General features: G+C 49.9%; 1 protein-coding gene and 1 long non-coding RNA gene across 11 annotated transcripts in view; one reads left to right on the top strand and one right to left on the bottom strand.

Annotated features, from left to right (window-relative positions):
• The window catches only part of PTPDC1 (protein tyrosine phosphatase domain containing 1), a 66,461-nt gene that overhangs the window by 11,715 nt on the left and 37,487 nt on the right, over positions 1-17,259 (bottom strand). For 6 of the 10 annotated variants that reach the window (XM_045470295.1, XM_045470294.1, XM_045470296.1 and 3 more), the window contains 4 exons: positions 5,140-5,311; positions 3,266-3,346; positions 2,927-3,045; positions 1,825-1,962 (listed from right to left, as the gene is read on the bottom strand). In XM_045470295.1, the coding sequence (XP_045326251.1) occupies positions 1,825-1,962; positions 2,927-3,045; positions 3,266-3,346; positions 5,140-5,311 (510 nt within the window). Of the gene's footprint in view, positions 1-1,824; positions 1,963-2,926; positions 3,046-3,265; positions 3,347-5,139; positions 5,312-5,778; positions 6,013-17,259 lie in introns of those variants that run through there. The other 4 variants (XR_006710506.1, XM_045470292.1, XM_045470293.1 and 1 more) reach the window with 3 other exon arrangements.
• LOC123593799 lies at positions 1,956-3,787 on the top strand. Its single transcript, XR_006710507.1, has 2 exons — positions 1,956-2,824; positions 3,160-3,787. It is a non-coding gene; the product is annotated as an uncharacterized LOC123593799 (long non-coding RNA).

Here is a 17,259-nt window from a genome sequence, read left to right as displayed (position 1 = left end):
CTTACTGACTTCTTGTACAAGTGTCTGTTCCTGTCTGTATGTCACGTCTTCCCCTGAGAATCCAGTCATCTCTCTACCCAGAGAAGGACAGTGTGGGTGATGGGGATGGATGCAGGAGTGAGAGGGGGTGAGGGGCACCAAGAGAGTGTGGCGAGGGGATGGGGGACGAGGGGGAGTGTGGCGAGGGGATGGGGGACGAGGGGGAGTGTGGCGAGGGGATGAGGGACGAGGGGGAGTGTGGTGGGGGGATGAGGGAGAGTGTGGTGGGGGGATGAGGGAGAGTGTGGTGGGGGGACGAGGGGGAGTGTGGTGGGGGGACGAGGGGGAGTGTGGTGGGGGGACGAGGGGGAGTGTGGTGGGGGGACGAGGGGGAGTGTGGTGGGGGGACGAGGGGGAGTGTGGTGGGGGGACGAGGGGGAGTGTGGTGGGGGGATGAGGGAGAGTGTGGTGGGGGGATGAGGGAGAGTGTGGTGGGGGGATGAGGGGGAGTGTGGTGGGGGGATGAGGGGGAGTGTGGTGAGGGGGACAAGGAAGTGAGAGGGGATGAGGGAGATGCGAGGGGAAGGTCCACCAAGGTGTGTGGACTGACTGGATGGGATATTTTAAGGGTGTTCAGAGCAGAAAGCAGACCGTGGATTTGATGTGGTCCCCGTGGGGCTGGGGAACAGGAGGATCAGAGGCTGGACCACAATCCCTCCGTTATCACCCCTCCCTGCACACTTCCTTCCCACCCCTGCCAGCTTTGCCATCAGTTGTTGCCACATTCCCAGCCTGGCATTTTTCCTTCCTGGGTATTTTTTGACTGGGGATTATTCATATTCAGTCTATTTCTGGACTTTTCGTCTATACTAATAGTACTTTTCTCCAAACCAAGATATAACTTTATTCTGTAAGTACTTGTTATTAAAGAAAACAAACAGCATTACAAACATTACACATTTGCATTAATTAATATCAAATTAAAATGAATAACATACTGGTGATAATTGATCAATTAATCCAACAATAACAGTTGCCTAATATCAAGATAAAAGGCAAATCAGAAGACATGCGTGTGGTTCGCCAAGTCTGTTAAGCAAGCAGGACGGAGCCCCTGCCCTCCCAACGCTCCCAGGCACGTGGAGACCTGGGGGCTGGCGCACAGCTCAGGTGTCTGCTTGGACCAGGCTACGATTAAGATTCTAACCTTACGGTATTTGCTTTTGTAATAGTATCAGCACTACACTGAGATGTGCTGCGTTTTTAAGTAAAATCATTGATTTTTACATAGAATTTGAAGCACAGGTAGACTCCCGTCACCACCCAAATCCTTCCAGCCCTGAATTTAAATCCTGGCTCTGCCACTTAGCGTAGCAAACTACTTAACCTCCTTCAACGTGCACGTTGTTGCCAAAGACTTAAAAAAACAAAAGTGTAAAATGCCTAGAACACACCAAATGAAACCATGCTTTCTATTCTCATGACTTTGGTTAAGGAAAATGCCAGTTTTAAAATACATTAACTATTAAAGTGTTGGCTTTTTTTTTTCCCTTTGAAGAAGAAAAACCAGACGGATCATTTAGTGAGCCGTGGAAACCCATCTGTTTACTAAATATGATGAGTTTTCAGTCCTAGGTCTTTCAAAAATACTCTCACAAATAAATGGTCACTGAAACTGTCTTTTCCAAAGATAGTTCAAATTTCTTTCAGTGGTTTCTTTCATTTGAATCCCAAACTCCGACAGAATTCTGAAAACTACTTCTCTTCTCTCCTCGTGTTAGGAAGCATCGCTCTGTCCAGGTTTAGATACGCGCTAAGACAGTAAGTCCACTTCCTAGAATTTACCTGTTCGACCAAGCCCTGCATGACAATGGATGGCTACTTTCCCTTCCTGTAAGGCAAATGTCGTCACCTTCACCATGTCTAAGACAGTGGTAAGCGATGCCACACCGTAATCCTTCCATCCGAAATTGTAGAAATAGACTGGACAATGAAACAGAGAACAGAGAAGAAAAATCAACATAAAGGACAGTACGTGAGCAGCCGTGTGAAGGAAGCGCGTGGATTCGTGAAAAGTGCACAGCTGTGAGGCAGGCTGGCTGCACCGCATGCGGAGGCTAAAATAATAGGTTCTTTATATTCCCGGTAAACTCACTGTTCGCATTTCTTACAAAGCACATTCTCTATTACTCAAGACATTTCCTGCTAAAACTCAGCCAGAAACAATTAAGGAGAAACAGGACTGCAGATTAATAAAGGCCATGACCTTCACCAAATTACTCAGCCACAGAAGGACAGCACGCCATCTTGTTCAAGCGTGGAAATGCGTTTAAAGGACTGGCAAGTGGCCCAAGCTGGGTGCATACGGATTTTCCACCTAGTGGAGACAAAAAAGCGAGGCACACGCTTCTTAGAAACAAGTCCCCACAGTGGCCTGGGCTGGTCCTTTCCAGCCTGGTGAGAATGGCACGTGTTGAGTGACCCCATCCCTAGGCTCCCGGACTTGGGCTCCTGGGACTGCCCAGTAAAGAACCCCTGAGTACCACCAGGGGCAGAGTTGGGCTTCAGGAACAGCATGAGTGAGTGCTGTGTTCCAGTCCCGCTGCCATGAGTAAGCCGTGTGGTCTGAGTCGGAACAGAGAGCAGTACCACGGGATGGGATGGATGGGTAGGACAGGTCTGGCGCACTATGATGGCAATTCATGCACGCTTTGTTTCTACAGGGCTCCTCCCAAGATCGCTCGCACGGGACAAAAGAAATCCTGTACTTTCAACAGCAACGCCAGAGAAGAATGGTCGCATTATCTAGAATCAATCAGCTCATCTCCCCCGTTGGGAGCCTACAGTAAGCGTTCGTTCATTCCATCACCCTCTGACCCAAGAGCGGAGTGGGCGAAAGCCTGGGTGCCGTCCTTGGTAACTCACGGAGGGGAGGTGGGGAACTTACTGCCGGCCTCCATGAAAGCTTCAGGAAGATACGTGAAGCCACTTTCTTGTTCCAGGGGGTTCCCGCAGCTGGCATGCTCCCCAGGGCGCTGCAGGTTGATGATTGTTTTTATGCCATGGCTTACCGGAGAAAAGAAAGAAGTTACCATATTGAGAGCTAGAGTTTTAAAAAAATCAACCATCTTTTGGCATTAATAAACATTACTAATAACTCTCAAAACCTTAACTTCCTAGTTGAAAGAAGCCCTTCACTGCCTACCCTTTGACCATTTGAAGTCAAAAGTGCCAGACAAGAAGACGCGAGCTGGCTTATCGAAGTGTGTCAGCGCGCAGCATTTACCTTCGGAACTGCTCGATGATGCGGTACTTCTCGAGGAGCTCAGTGGACGGGCGAGCCATGGCCAAGATGTTGTCAGTGACCCTGAGGTGGGAGGACGGGGCTGGTGAGATGCACAAAACCTGGAACGTCCTAGCTCTAAGTACGGAGAGAACGAGTTATCAAGTCCCTGTTTTTTCTACGATGTCAACAGTTGTAGAACAATTTTCTTATACAGCTCTGGCTTCAATTTTGCATCACAATTAGGGCTCTAAGAGACCCTGAAAGCCTGGAAAAAATTCCAGGACGTGAAGTATTTGTGGACTGCAGCAGAGTGTTTTCAAGGACTCTCATGAGATTCTAGCAGATGTGACAGAGCCACCTCATCGGGCATCAAAGGCAATTCTGCCCCCCAGTCACCCGTTGTGTGAGGCAGGGATAACGCCTGCCTCGTGGGGTTGGCACGACAATTCGACAAGGTGTGGGTGTAAAGTCTTTAGCACAAATCCTGGCGAGTGGTTATAAATAAATACCGACTTATTGTGATTTAGCGAAACATCTGGGCTTTGGGGTCAGCCGGGTCTGGTTTCAAACGCTGGCTTTTCTGCTTTCTAGCTAAGTAGTAGATTACTTAGTTGCTCCGGACTCAATCCTCTCATCACTAAAAGGACATTAACAATGTCTACTTTTCCAGCGCTTCATGAAGATGACATTATAATGTGACAGTGTCTAGCAGAGCGCCTGGCCTGTAGACGAATGGACTTTTATGGAACGTACGAATGGGCAGAGGCCCGACAGACAGCGGATCCTGCTTAGGGCTCTAGGGAGAAACACCGGGCAGTCCATCGGGGGCTGTGGGCCACATGAACCTGAGCAGCAACAGAGACGTCGGCCGAGCTGATCAGGGTCCAGAAGGATACCGCAACTCTCCCCCAGGGCAAGTCCTGACATTTAACGGGGACCCCCCAAATTCAGCAGTAGTTAGACCAAGGCGAGGACAGAAGGACCATGAAAGACTCAGAGGTGAAAGACTCAGATGGCTTAGTCAACAGTGAAACAAAAATATTAATGTGGCCTCGAGCTGCATTATTAGAAATTTAGGGTCCGACCACATCTCAGGAACATTGTTTGCTTTCTCACAACACTCCTCAGGCTGGAATGCGATCTGTGGGGAACAGTGGGGACAGCCGACCCGACTCCACCACCACACGCATACCAGCAAGCCCAGGACGCAAGCGCGCGGGTGCAGTCGGGTAAGCGGGTCGGCAAACGTCTGACCTGGAAGTGGGATTCGCGCTGCAAGAAATGACTCACTGCCAGAGTTCTTTAAACGGTGAACTCCTAGTGGGTTGCAGACACGATGAGGCTTGATTACCAGACGTTTTCAGAGGTATCACTACATCAAAACAGGCACACTTGACAGTTTACTGTTAAGAACAGAAAGCGGTATGACCGAACGCTGAGCGAGCCGCATCCCGTACTACGCACGAGGCGTGTGCCTTACGCCATCCTGAGCCTACACGGCGCTCGGCTCCCCACTGAGGCAGATGGGCAGCGTGTGCACCCGCGCGCGCCCTTTCACGCGGCAGACGGGAGCAAACAGGAGGCCGACGGTACCTGCGTCAGACCAGGAAACCACACACACACCTCGTGACTTCTCAAACTTAGAGCCGAATCCGTTATTTCCAGTAACTTCTGACACGTAAGACCTCCCCGGTCACCGTTTCTTTAAGATACTTTACACACGTCCTTTCACTTGCTTAAAAAAAACGCTACGGGGTGGTTTTATTATTTCCATCTCACCGACGAGGAAACGAGGTTTCACACCGCTCCTGGAGCTGCCAGGCCCGCAGGCTGCTCAGCCCCACCGCCCAGCGTGGGTGCCCAGGACCACTCACCAGGACGAGTAGACCCCCTTAATGGCCTGCTCCTGCTCGCTCCAGCGCGCCGGGTTTTCGTACTTGCAAGCTCTGCCGCCACACGCCACGGAGCAGGCCACGTGTCCAGGAATCACATGTCGCAGCCGCTCTCCGACCTTTGTGTACTTTGGCGTTGGACGCCCTGGGTTTCCTAGAATGTACACGGAAGGGAAGATTCAAAACCCAGTCTCCAGATGGAAGAGTAGCGTGAGAACGCCCTCCAGGATTGGAGACGACGGCCCTGCCGCACCCCCTCATTCTGCCACAGCGAAACCGCTGCCTTGTGCTCTAGGAGCAGGACCTCCCGACACAGAAGAGGCGCTCGCACACGATCACCTCCACGTGTCACACTGGTGGCGAAGAAGAAGAAACCGTAAAAGCAGATCTTTTACAAGGACATGGGTTTTTTCAAAAGTTATGTTTTCGTGAAAAAGCACAAAACATCCGATCACTTTATCTCCTATTCCATGTCCACTGAAGCCCTGAGTGCAACAGACGCTAAAAAGCAGAACGCAGAATTAACTGTCAAAACCTAGACGGTCTCAACACAGCATGCCACCTGCAGTCTCAGTTCATACTCAAAGCTGTGGCAATCTGAAAGAAGGAAAAGAGCTTTACTTTTTCTCTGGAGGCACGCTGAGTCCCTGTCGGCGCGGCGGACGGAGGCCACGGCCACCATCACCTGCAGAGAGGACGAGGACAGCGTCTGGGCGGCAGAGCCCCGGCGGCCCTGCTGCAGCTGCAGGACAGGGTCCGAGGCCGAGTGCCGGCGGCCCTGCAGGAAGGCGCTGAGGAAGGGCAGGGCAGAGCCCCGCCGGGGCAGGTCCTGCATGGCCGGGGATGGCAGCGCCAGCCTGCTCCGCCACCAACTCACTCACTGAGCCCAGAGCACCAGCCTGCGATCAGCCTGCGAGATCCACCAGCCGCTCAGGATAGGCGGGCTTGTTGCCATGGTGACGAACAAAGAAACTACTGATTCCCACTCAGAGCTGCATCCTCGAAATCCCACATGAATGGACTGCAGTTTGGAGGAGGGATTGTTGGAGCAGGGGGAAGAGGAACGTGTATTTTCAGTAGATTATATACCTAAGTTGTAATGAGTCTCTTTTTTCTCAGACTCAGCTGGAAGTCCTGACAGATCAAAGAACTACATCTAACAACACACTGTGATGAATTCAGAAAAATGTGTTTATGACACAAACCCTGCCTTTTATACGCACTTCAAAAGGTTTAAATTCTGCTGTTCTTCTCGTATCTATCCTCTGAACGTTCTGAAAACCCTTCCGTTTCCACCTCTCTGTGCACAGGGCAGAGAAGTGAACCATGATGAAGGATTCACAGTACAGCTCGTGACGTTATAAAAACACCATTCAGTTCTTCAAAACCAAAGCCCCCTGTAATTTTCTCGATAGAACTTTTTAAAAAATACTGGGACAGAACAAATAAAGACGTGTGTAGCGCTGATGTCTTAATCAGAAGACCTTTACTTTCGTATTTTTATTTTCAGGACGTGACAACGCAATCCCTGGTCATGCCTTTATTGGGCTGAGACAACAGCCAGGCCTCTCAGAAACTCACAGATGCAATTCTGTGCCTTTTGTCACTGACTGCGGGGGGGCGGGGAGGACAATGCTTCAGGAATGTCCTGGTGGAGGCGTGCAGCAAAAATTCACTAAGTACCACATTCTTGTCAGGAGCTGGGTGAGGAGGAGGCTTCAAGCTGAGAACAGACAATCCAGCACTGATGTCCGCCTCCTCCCTCGGGGATGTGGGCTGCGCCTGCCCCGTCTCTCTGCGTCTCTCTGTCTCTCCAGGTGGTGTTTCAGCCGCGTGCACAGAGAAACGAGCTCTTGTGTGTTTGTTCTATTTCTATGATCAGTCATGCTGTCAGCAAGCTCCTTCTACAGTGCACGCCTAACTCCCCAACCCAACAGACTATGTCCAATAAGAGAGACAGAAAAGCTTAAGCTGGCACCCAAATTCCTACTCTGTGTATAGTGCCAGGACCTTGTCATTTCATATACAGTGATGGAAAAGAAATTTTTTTTTTTAAGTAGGCTTCACAACCAGCGCAGAGCCTGACGCAGGGTCTGAACTCACGACCCCAAGATCAAGACCCGAGCTGAGATCAAGAGTCAGGTGCTCAACCAACTGAGCCACCGAGGCCCCCAGAACGTCTTACTGTGAGTGACCAGAAAGCACAGTTGCACAGAGCTCTACAGGAGGGCTCAGAGTACAAGGGGCTGCACCAGGGGTGAGCTGGAGTCTGAGGGCTTCTAACTCGGCTGGGCGGACAGCCTCTGCTCTTCGGGGCTGGGGGTCTGAGCCAGCCTCCAGGCGGTGGTTCACGGGGCGGGGAGCTGAGAACCAGGGGCCTACTGGGACAGGAGCAGTGCGAGTGGACAGGAGCGGACAGGCGGGAGCCAGGGTTCAGGTTCCCGCAGCTGGGGGTGGGGAGACCCAGCAGGCCAGCTCCACTGGACTGGAAAGGCACATGAGCAGCAGCTGGGAAGTCTCTAGCCTCAAGTAGGGGAGTAGGGGACGCCTCACGTCTACGGCGCTAAGGACATCCCCAGACGAGGGTGCAAGCGACGTTGCTCTCAACACTTCCAAAAATGAAAATGGCTTTGCTGAGGGCAGTACCTGTCTGGACGAAGCTGAGGAAGGAAGGGACGGCTCACGTGTTCTCTCAAGAACCATCTCTGCTGTGAAATCCACAGAAGCGGGCCGACCTCACCTGAACAAGTCAGCACCGAGCAGACGCCCGGGCACCCTGAGTGCAGGCCCTCCTCCGAGCGCGTCCTCAGGCTCACCCAGGACACCTGAGGTGCTGGGGTCCACCCAGGGGCCTGCCTGGACACCCCCACTCCCCTAGCACAGCACCACTGCCTGGCAGGCTCAGCCTCCAAAACCACCCGCTGGCAAAATGCCCAAATCGCGACCAAATCCACGTTTGAAAACTTGGTTTTACCTGTGCCAAACGGCTTTCTGGTAGGGAGCGTGCCTCAGTCCTGCCTGAGACCACACAGCCCCCTCCCGCCCATCCACTGAGCCCGCACGACCCCTCTCCTTCCTGTCCACCCCTCCCGCCTGTCCCCCAAGACCACACTCTCACCTGTCCCCCAAGACCACATTGCCCCCCTCCCGCCCACCGAGACTGCACGACCCCTCTCCCGCCTGTCCTCTGAGACCTCACAGCCCCTCCTCTCCCGCTGTCTGCATGGGGCCTTGGGCGAGTCTGGAAGCACACCACAAGCCATTTCCTGCCTTTCTACACACCCGCCCAGGCGCTCACTCAGGGATGCACACACAGGTGCATCGCCACTGACCCACTCCTGTCTTCACTGCCGGACATTCAGGCCACCACCTCCGACTTTATTTACAAACAAGACAGAAACACTTCAGGCCCAGGACCTTTTGATTTCCACGTTTCTCCTTCAGCAAACCCCCAGGGGTGAGGTGGCTGGTGAGCAGATTTCACCACCGAAGCTCAGACTTCCATTTGGTTGAGTCTTCACCCGTTTCAACAACCACGTGTGAAGACACTGGAAGGGGAAACATTTTTAAAAACTCAACACAGGTTTTTTCCTCAGGTCAGAGAGAAACACGGCATTAAAACAGGATTGAGGAAAGCCATCTCAGAGATGCTTTGTTTCCGCCTCCCTGACCTCAGAAGTCTCACATCTCCTTAATTTGTGGCCTGTGAAAACCACGTTTTTGTTCACAGAAAGTCACTGGAAATCAATCATGCAACAATTCAAAAGAAACTGTTTTCAAAGTCTTGGAAGAGAAGATATTATACTTGTACCAAACTGATCTCTTCTTTTGTGTTCATCAAGAAAGCATATTTGTACAACCTAAAAATCCACTAAAAAATTTAATTTATAATTTATATTTATGAATTTATTTCTATTAAATTATTATAACTTATAATTGGGATGAATTATAGATGGCTAATGATGAACTATTCAGACACTTAGAAATAACATTTTAAGGGGCACCTGGGTGGCGCAGTCGGTTAAGCGTCCGACTTCAGCCAGGTCACGATCTCGTGGTCCGGGAGTTCGAGCCCCGCGTCGGGCTCTGGGCTGATGGCTCGGAGCCTGGAGCCTGTTTCCGATTCTGTGTCTCCCTCTCTCTCTGCCCCTCCCCCGTTCATGCTCTGTCTCTCTCTGTCCCAAAGATAAATAAACGTTGAAAAAAAAAAAAAAAAAAAAAAAAAAAAAGAAGTAACATTTTAATATTTAAATCCCCAGTAGGAAAAAAAAATAGAAGACTTCTCTTTAGATAAACAGAAGCAAAAAGACTTTTAATTCCTATTTTACGTTATATATAAAACAGAATTTTTTACAGTCAGAGTAATTTGTGAAGGGCCATGCTGTCAGCAGACACTTAAAAGGTAAAGAGCGTTTTTTCCTGGTGGCCACAGAGAAAACACCATTATCATAAGCTCCTTGTTGGCCCACAGTTCTAATTTATTTGCCACAAGGGCCTGCCCACTCACCTGCTAATAGCTCATTTGTTTTCACTGCTCTGCCAACATATTTGTCTAAATACATAATAAAAAAAAGTCAGTTTTCTACATTCCCTAAATATAAACTCATGGGGACCCTACCTTGCTACTATTCTTACCTTCTCCTCACTTCCAAATATGCTGTGTCTAAAAAGAAACCAGGCTCCAAGAAGTAGGAAAACAACAAAGGATAATCCCCACAACCAACCCTCTGTGCCCCAAGCTGCTGTCATCACCAACGCACAAACGGCCCCTCAAGGCACAAAGAATGGGGGTGCCGGGTGCCCACCTCCACGCCGTAACACCCTCCTGGCCAATGGCCTGTGTGCAGGTGGGCAATCAGACCTTCCCCGGTTCAGAATAATGTGTGTGGAACCGGGACGTCCTGGTCACTGCAAATGTGAAACTGGCTAGCCCTGTGATGAGGGCAGGAAGCAACAGAGAACGCCACCGTCCTCTCCTCAATTCCCACACGTGGCGCCCCAAGAACCGGTCATTTCTCTCACATCCAAGGTTTCAGAAAGGGCTGGGAACTTCCTACTTGAACGACCTCACGTGACCGTGGGCCCAAGAGCGTGGTGAGAGCCGCAGATCCACGGGGCCCCAGCCCCCGATCACCGGGGAAGTCACATCCAGGAGTCGGGCAGGACGCCGACCGCACCGTGTCTGCTTGCCAAGTTTTACCCCAGGGGCTCGCTTCTCGCAGGAGTAACGAGCGTCCGGCTGCTGGGTGGCTCGGCGTGTCTTCCGACGTCCAGTCGGAGCCGCCTGCTCTGCGAACTCTGGCTCTGCATCTTTCCTCTAAAAGGTAACGCGAAGCATCTCTTTGACTCTGCAAGATGCTCAATATCTGAAGACACCGCTTCTCCAAAACTGGCCCTACCTGGGCTGCGGCTTCCCGGTTTTCCAAGCACATGTCACTGTGTCCAGACCCTTCCCCACAGCCCCCGCTTCCAAGGCCCTTTCGTCCCCCTTCACAGCCAACACTCCGAAGAGTGGACTGCGGCGGCCGCTGCGTGTCTCAGTTCCCACCCGTATCCCGCTGGCCTCCGCCGTCCGTGGAACGTTGTTCCAGCAAAGGTCTCCGACGGCCTCTTCGTGAGTTTTGTCTCGGACTGCTCAGCAGCGTGCCACACAGTCGGGCAATTTAGTTTCGATTTAAAAACTTTTTTTGGAAAAGACTTTATCTTTTATTTTGAAGCAATCTCAAACTTAAATAAAAAGACAATACAGAGAATATTTTTTCTTGAACCGTCTGAGAATACGCTGCATACACGCCACCCAATACGCCAAATAATTTAGCGTATGTTTCGACAAAGACAACCTCTAGATTCCCCCAGGTCAGATGACGACTGATACGTGACCAGTCGCCGCTATCCCTCAGACCTCACTGGAGCTTCCCCGGTGACCTCAGTGCTGCTCACGGCAAACCACGCCACAGCATCAGAACCACACGCTGTCCCCGCTGTCCTGTCTCTCACTCACTCTAGAGCAAGCTCCAAAGTCTTTGCTGGACTCTGACACCCTTCATTTCTGCGGAGTACAGGCGCTTAGCTTGCAGAATGTGTCTGTTTCCTCACGATTAGACCCACGGAGCCTGGGGGGTTCATGGGTGAAGAACAGCATTTAGGAACCAAGTCTGGGTGCTGGGTGTGCTCGTGGCTATGGGCATGCTGCCGCCAGCGGGCCTGCTCAGCACACAGAGCTAAACGATACGAACACGTGGGACGCCTGGGGGGCTCTGTCAGTTAAGTGTCTGACTCTTGATTTTGGCTCAGGTCATGATCTCAGTTTGTGAGTTTGAGCCCCAGGTTGGGCTCTGTGCTGATAGTGTGGAGCCTGCTTGGGATTCTCTCTCCCTCTCTCCCTGCCCCTCCCCTGATCATTCTCTCTCTCAGAAATAAACTTAAAAAAAAATACGTACACGCATGCACACATTCCACATGTTTGCAGCCACACTATTTCTAAAATTTTAGTGTTTATTCATTTTTGACAGAGAGACCGAGCGCGAGTGGGGAAGGAGCAGAGAGAGACGGAGACACAGAATCCGAAGCAGGCTCCAGGCTCCGAGCCGCCAGCACAGAGCCCGATGTGGGGCTCGAACCCACAAACCACAAGATCATGACCCGAGCCCAAGTCGGACGCTTAACCGACAGAGCCCCCCAGGCTCCCCAGCCACGTCTATTTCTACGTGCATGCATCATCAACTGGAAACTGAATTCACCCTAGTACTATCAATTCCAATCCAACACACAGGGCGCCTCTACTTTTCTGTCATCCTTAACCAGGACCCTCTGTGTGACCCTTCTCCCCTCACGGCTGTTGCCACCACCTTCAGGGAAGCCCGGGCCCTGTGTCTGTTCTGATGCTCCACACGGGGCCACCCGGCCACACACAGGAGCCCTGCTAACCCCAGGCAGGCTCTGACTCCCTGACTCAGGTTAGCTTCTCACACGCTCGCCATCCTGCTATTGCCCTCGCCCACAACTCGTGGCCCTGCCAGTGGCTTTTACACGGATTTGTTCCGGAAGGGAAGAGAAAAGAAGAGGAAGAGAGAGTGCCTTCCTTTTTCCCTTTGTTAACTGTGGTAAAATATACAGAACATAAAATTGACCATGTTCGTCAATTTTCAGTATACAATGGCATTAAGTACGTTCACATTGTGCAACCGTCCCCACCAACCATCTCCAGAACTTCATCTTCCTAAACCAAAACTCTGTCCCCATTACACTAACTCCCCCCCCCCTCCCCCGACCCAGCGCCCTCCCTAAGGAGTTGACTCTTGCGGTTCCTGTGTAAGAGAAACCACACGGTATTTGTCCTTCTGTGTCTGGCTTATTCACTCAGCATAATGTCCTCAAGGTTCATCCATGCTGTAGCAGGTGTCAGAATCTCCTTCCTTTCTAAGGCTGTATCGTATTCCACTGTGTGTATGTGCCACACCATGTTTTTCCCGTGCCCCTGCCGACGGATACACGGCTCGTCTCCAACCTCTGGCTATGGCGAACGCTGTATGAACGTGGGTGTACGAATATCTGCTCGAGTCCCTGCTTTCTATTTTTTTGGTGTATACCCACACGTGGAATTGCTGAATCATATATTTATTTTTTTTATCTGTTGAGACACTGCCATACTGTTTTCCATCGTAAAACCATTTACCACACCAGCAACATGCAAGGACTCCAGTCTCTCACTCACCCACACCTCTTACTTCTGGTTAGTTCATTTGTTTTGGTAACAGCCATCCAAGTGGATACGCAGTCTATCTCACTGTGGTTCTGATCTGCATTTCCGTAACAGTTAAAATAGGCTTTTCATGTGCTTATCAGACATCTGCGTATCTTTTCCAGAGAAACATCTACTCAAGTCCTCTGTCCATTTCTGAGTCACGTTGTTTGTTTCTGGTTGCTGAGCTTCAGGAGTTCTTTATGCATTCTGTATGTTAGTCCCTGATTAGACAGCTCTGTGATTTCCAGTCTCTCCCGTCTGTAGGCTGACTTTTCATTCTACTGACAGCATCTTCTGAAGCACTTTGTTAAATTCTAACAAAGTCTGATTTACCTATTTTTTTCTCTTATTGCTTGTGCTCTTGTGTCACAGCCAAGAAATCATTGCCAACTCCAGCATCACAAGGCGTTTCCTCTAAGTTTTCTTCTAAGAGTTTTATACTTTCACCTCGTACGTTTAGGATTTTTATCCATTTTGAGCTAATTTTTGCACAAGGCATAAGGTAAGGGCCCAATATCACTCTTTTGCACATGTACACCCGGTCTTTCCACCACCAACTGATGGAAACACTGTCTTTACACCAATGAACAGACTCGTTATCCTTGGCAAAAGTCATTTAACCACACATGCAAGAGGTTTTTTTCTGGGATCCCTACTCTATTCGCTGGCTTATGTCTGTCTTTATGCCAGTACCACACCATTCTGATGACTGATTGCCTGTCCCTGCCCCACGCCCCCCACCCCCCAAGCTTGGCAGCTGTCAAGATGGCGGCAGCCCGCGTCCCAGTATGGGACCCTGGTCTCTAATTCCAGGATGAGCAGAGAAAACCTTATTTGAAAATTACTGTATGTGCTTGTTCTAACCTGTCTGGGCACCTGAGCACCTTGAAGGCAGAAAAGTAATTTCAAGTATTACTCGAAAATACTGTGTGATAAAAAATCTGCAGGCTCCTGGGGCACAGGACTATTGCTGAGACACTGGAAAATGCCACCAAACATCTAAAGAATGAGCACCAGTTTTCAGTGTCTTCCAGAAAGAGGAAGGGGAGGAGGGAACATTTCCACCCCCTCTAGGAAGCTAGGATTACTCTTTCACCAAAGCAGACAACGATAGTACAAAAGAAGAGAACAATAGTCCGACGTCTCTCCAGAGCTTAAGCACAAAATCCTGAACAAAATAGCAGCAAACCAAATCCAGCGATGCACAGAAAGAATTATATGCCATTGCCAACGGGATTTATTGTAGGTATGGTAAGGATGGTTAAATATTGAAAAAACAATAAAATCTACCATATCAATAAGCTAAAGAAAAAATAATTCTATCAAATGACACAGAAAAAGCATTCTACAAATTCCAACAGCCATTCATGACCAAAAAAATCTCAGTGAGTTAACAACAGAGGGCAACTGGTTCAACTTGTTGTAGAGAACCTGCCAGAATCTGTAAGCATCATGTTGAAAGGTGAAACACGGTCTTCTCCCTGAGGGAGGAGGAAGGCAAGGCCAGTGGCCCTCCTAACTCTCTCTGCTCAGCAGACGTGCTAGGCCACTACCGTAAGGCAAGAAGAGAAATACTGGCATACAGATTGTAAAGGAAAGAAATAAAACTGCTCTTATTTGCTGATGTGATTGTTTGCACACAAAATCGCAAAGAATCTCCAAAAGCCTCCTAGACCTAGTGAGTGAGCTGAGCAACCACAATAAGACACTAGCACACACCTGCTGGGACAGTGAAACAGCAGAGCAATCTGATCACTCGTCCATTGCTGGGGGACACAAAATGGCACAGCTATTTTGGTTAACGCTTTGGCAGTTTCCTATAAAACTGAGCATGCGACTACTGTGTGAACTAGGAAGTTCCTTCCTGACCCCTGACCCCAGAGCAAGGAAAACTCCTGATCACACATAAAGCTGCTCATGTGTGTTCACAAGAGCCCCAAACGGAAACCACCTGGCCATCCTTTGGGGAATGAAAGGATAAACACCCCGTGGTGCACCCCTACCAGGCAAGGCCACTTGGCATTAAGAACAAGTACACCGTGGATACACAACACCAACAGAAGGACACCAAGTGGAAAAAGCTGACTCAAATGGCTACATGCTGTGTGATTTCACTTATATACAATTCCTGAAATGACAAAATCATAGAAGTGGGAACAGATGAGTACTTGTCAGGGGCCAGGCTCATGGGAGGAAGTGGGTCTGGCTGCAAAAGGCAATAGGAGGGATCCTTGCAGTGACAGTGCCATCCTGTATCTCGACTGCAACAATGTTGACATCCTGGCCAGGACACTGAACTACGGATGCGCAAGATGTTACTACTGATGGAAACGGAGTAAAGGGTATATGACTTACAACTGCATGTGACTGTATAATTATCTCAATATTTTAATTAAAAGTGTACACATAATCAAGATAAAAACAGCCACAAAGCAGGCCTACTTAGCAAAGGTCAGGCCCCACACAAGGAAGGCAACCACAGGTGACCCTTGAACAACATGGGTTTCAACTCCATGTGTCTACATATAAGCAGATGTCTTTGGATAAATACCGTATAGTACTGTAAATGTAGTTTCTCTTCCCTAGGATTTTCTTTTTTTTTTTTTTCAATTTTTTTTTTCAACGTTTTTATTTATTTTTGGGACAGAGAGAGACAGAGCATGAACGGGGGAGGGGCAGAGAGAGAGGGAGACACAGAATCGGAAACAGGCTCCAGGCTCTGAGCCATCAGCCCAGAGCCCGATGCGGGGCTCGAACTCACGGACCGCGAGATCGTGACCTGGCTGAAGTCAGACGCTTAACCGACTGTGCCACCCAGGCGCCCCCCTAGGATTTTCTTAATAACGTCTTCTTTTCTCTAGCTACTTTATTGTAAAAATACAATATATAACACACAAGATCTGTGTTAATCAATGGTTGTTGGTGAGGCTCCCAGTCAACAGGAGGCTATTAGTGGTTAAGTTTTCAAGGAGTCAAAAGTTATATGTGGATTTTCATCTGTGCTGGTGGTCAGGGTCCAAACCCGCCTGCTCAAGGGTCAGCTGTAGCAGAGTCTATGGCACTCGAGCCAGCAGGGCACAGGCCCTGTGTGGAAGAGCGAGCAGAGGCAAGTGATGGCAGGGCGGGGCTGGGAGACGGGTCATGAAAAGGAGGACTCACTAAATAAGAGCAAGGTTCCTCATTCTTGGAGAAGGGGATTATAAACTCAGTAAGGGGAAAAGCTAGAACGATGGTACAGTGATGGATGAGACAACAGCAAGTACCAATATGAACTCACAGTTTTCAATATATAAAAACAAATATGTGTATAAAAGTGGGTAGATATCTATGCACACTTATAACATACACTTCCTGGCTTTGTCTTGCAGGGAGCTTGGGGACACATTTTGGGTTTCCCAACACCACTGCACAATGGAAGGAACCAGAGCTCCTGGCAGAAACGGGTGACTTCAGGGCTGGACCAGGAAAGGTACAAGAGGACACCAAAGACCTTGCTGGGCTAGGAGGCAGGAAGCAGGGAGCAGGGAGCAGGGAGCAGGGACGTGTCCAGATGACACAGCTACAGGCTGGAGAGGCTCTTCTGGCCCAATGGGGGACAGCGGAGCGCGAAAACAAAGGACAGTGAAAGAGTACACTCCCTGCACAGATGAGGATCTACGCCGCAACGGAGAATAACTGAATGAACCAAGGGGAAGGGGAACCGCTCCTGGAGAATGCCAGCTAAGAAATGCAGAAGCAGTGATGGGGTCAGGAAGCCTCCCCTCCGTCATCTGTCATCACAATACTGAATTCAGGCAAGAGACGCCAGCGGATGCTCGGGGCTGGGAGAGAGCTGGGTGAAGACCAGGTGCCCACGGCCTCCCAGCGCCTCTCCACCAAGTACGAAGTCGAAGGGAGAAGGAACGACGTACAGTGGGTACAGCCCGCGGACACCACTGCACTGATGGGACCAAACTGAGCACCCCAGGGATGCGGCAAGATAGCGTCCTGGGTCACGGAATGGGATGCCGTGAGAAGAGAATGAAGTCATCTCTGTGATGTTCCTGCCAGAAACGCAAAACCTTAACGGTGTTGTGATGAAACAGCAGACAAACCCCCCAGTGAGGAATATGCTGCAAAGTACCTGGCCTGTAAGTTTCGCAGACATCAAGGCAGGACTGTGGTCACAGAAAGAAACTGGAAAAACATGACAAGTATCCTTTTGCTGTTAAAGGATGTTACTGGCACAGCTGACCAAACTTGAGAGGGAGTCTCTGGGTGAACAGCATTTAGGGATTTTTTAATGCTTTTCTAGGAGTCTGAAATTCTTGCAAAATGAAAGAACATCACGAGAGACAACTAGACATCACAGGCATTCT

This window comes from Leopardus geoffroyi, chromosome D4 (genome assembly GCF_018350155.1).
Source record: "Leopardus geoffroyi isolate Oge1 chromosome D4, O.geoffroyi_Oge1_pat1.0, whole genome shotgun sequence".
Lineage (NCBI taxonomy): Eukaryota > Metazoa > Chordata > Mammalia > Carnivora > Felidae > Leopardus > Leopardus geoffroyi.
This window is presented reverse-complemented; position numbering and strand designations above follow the sequence as displayed.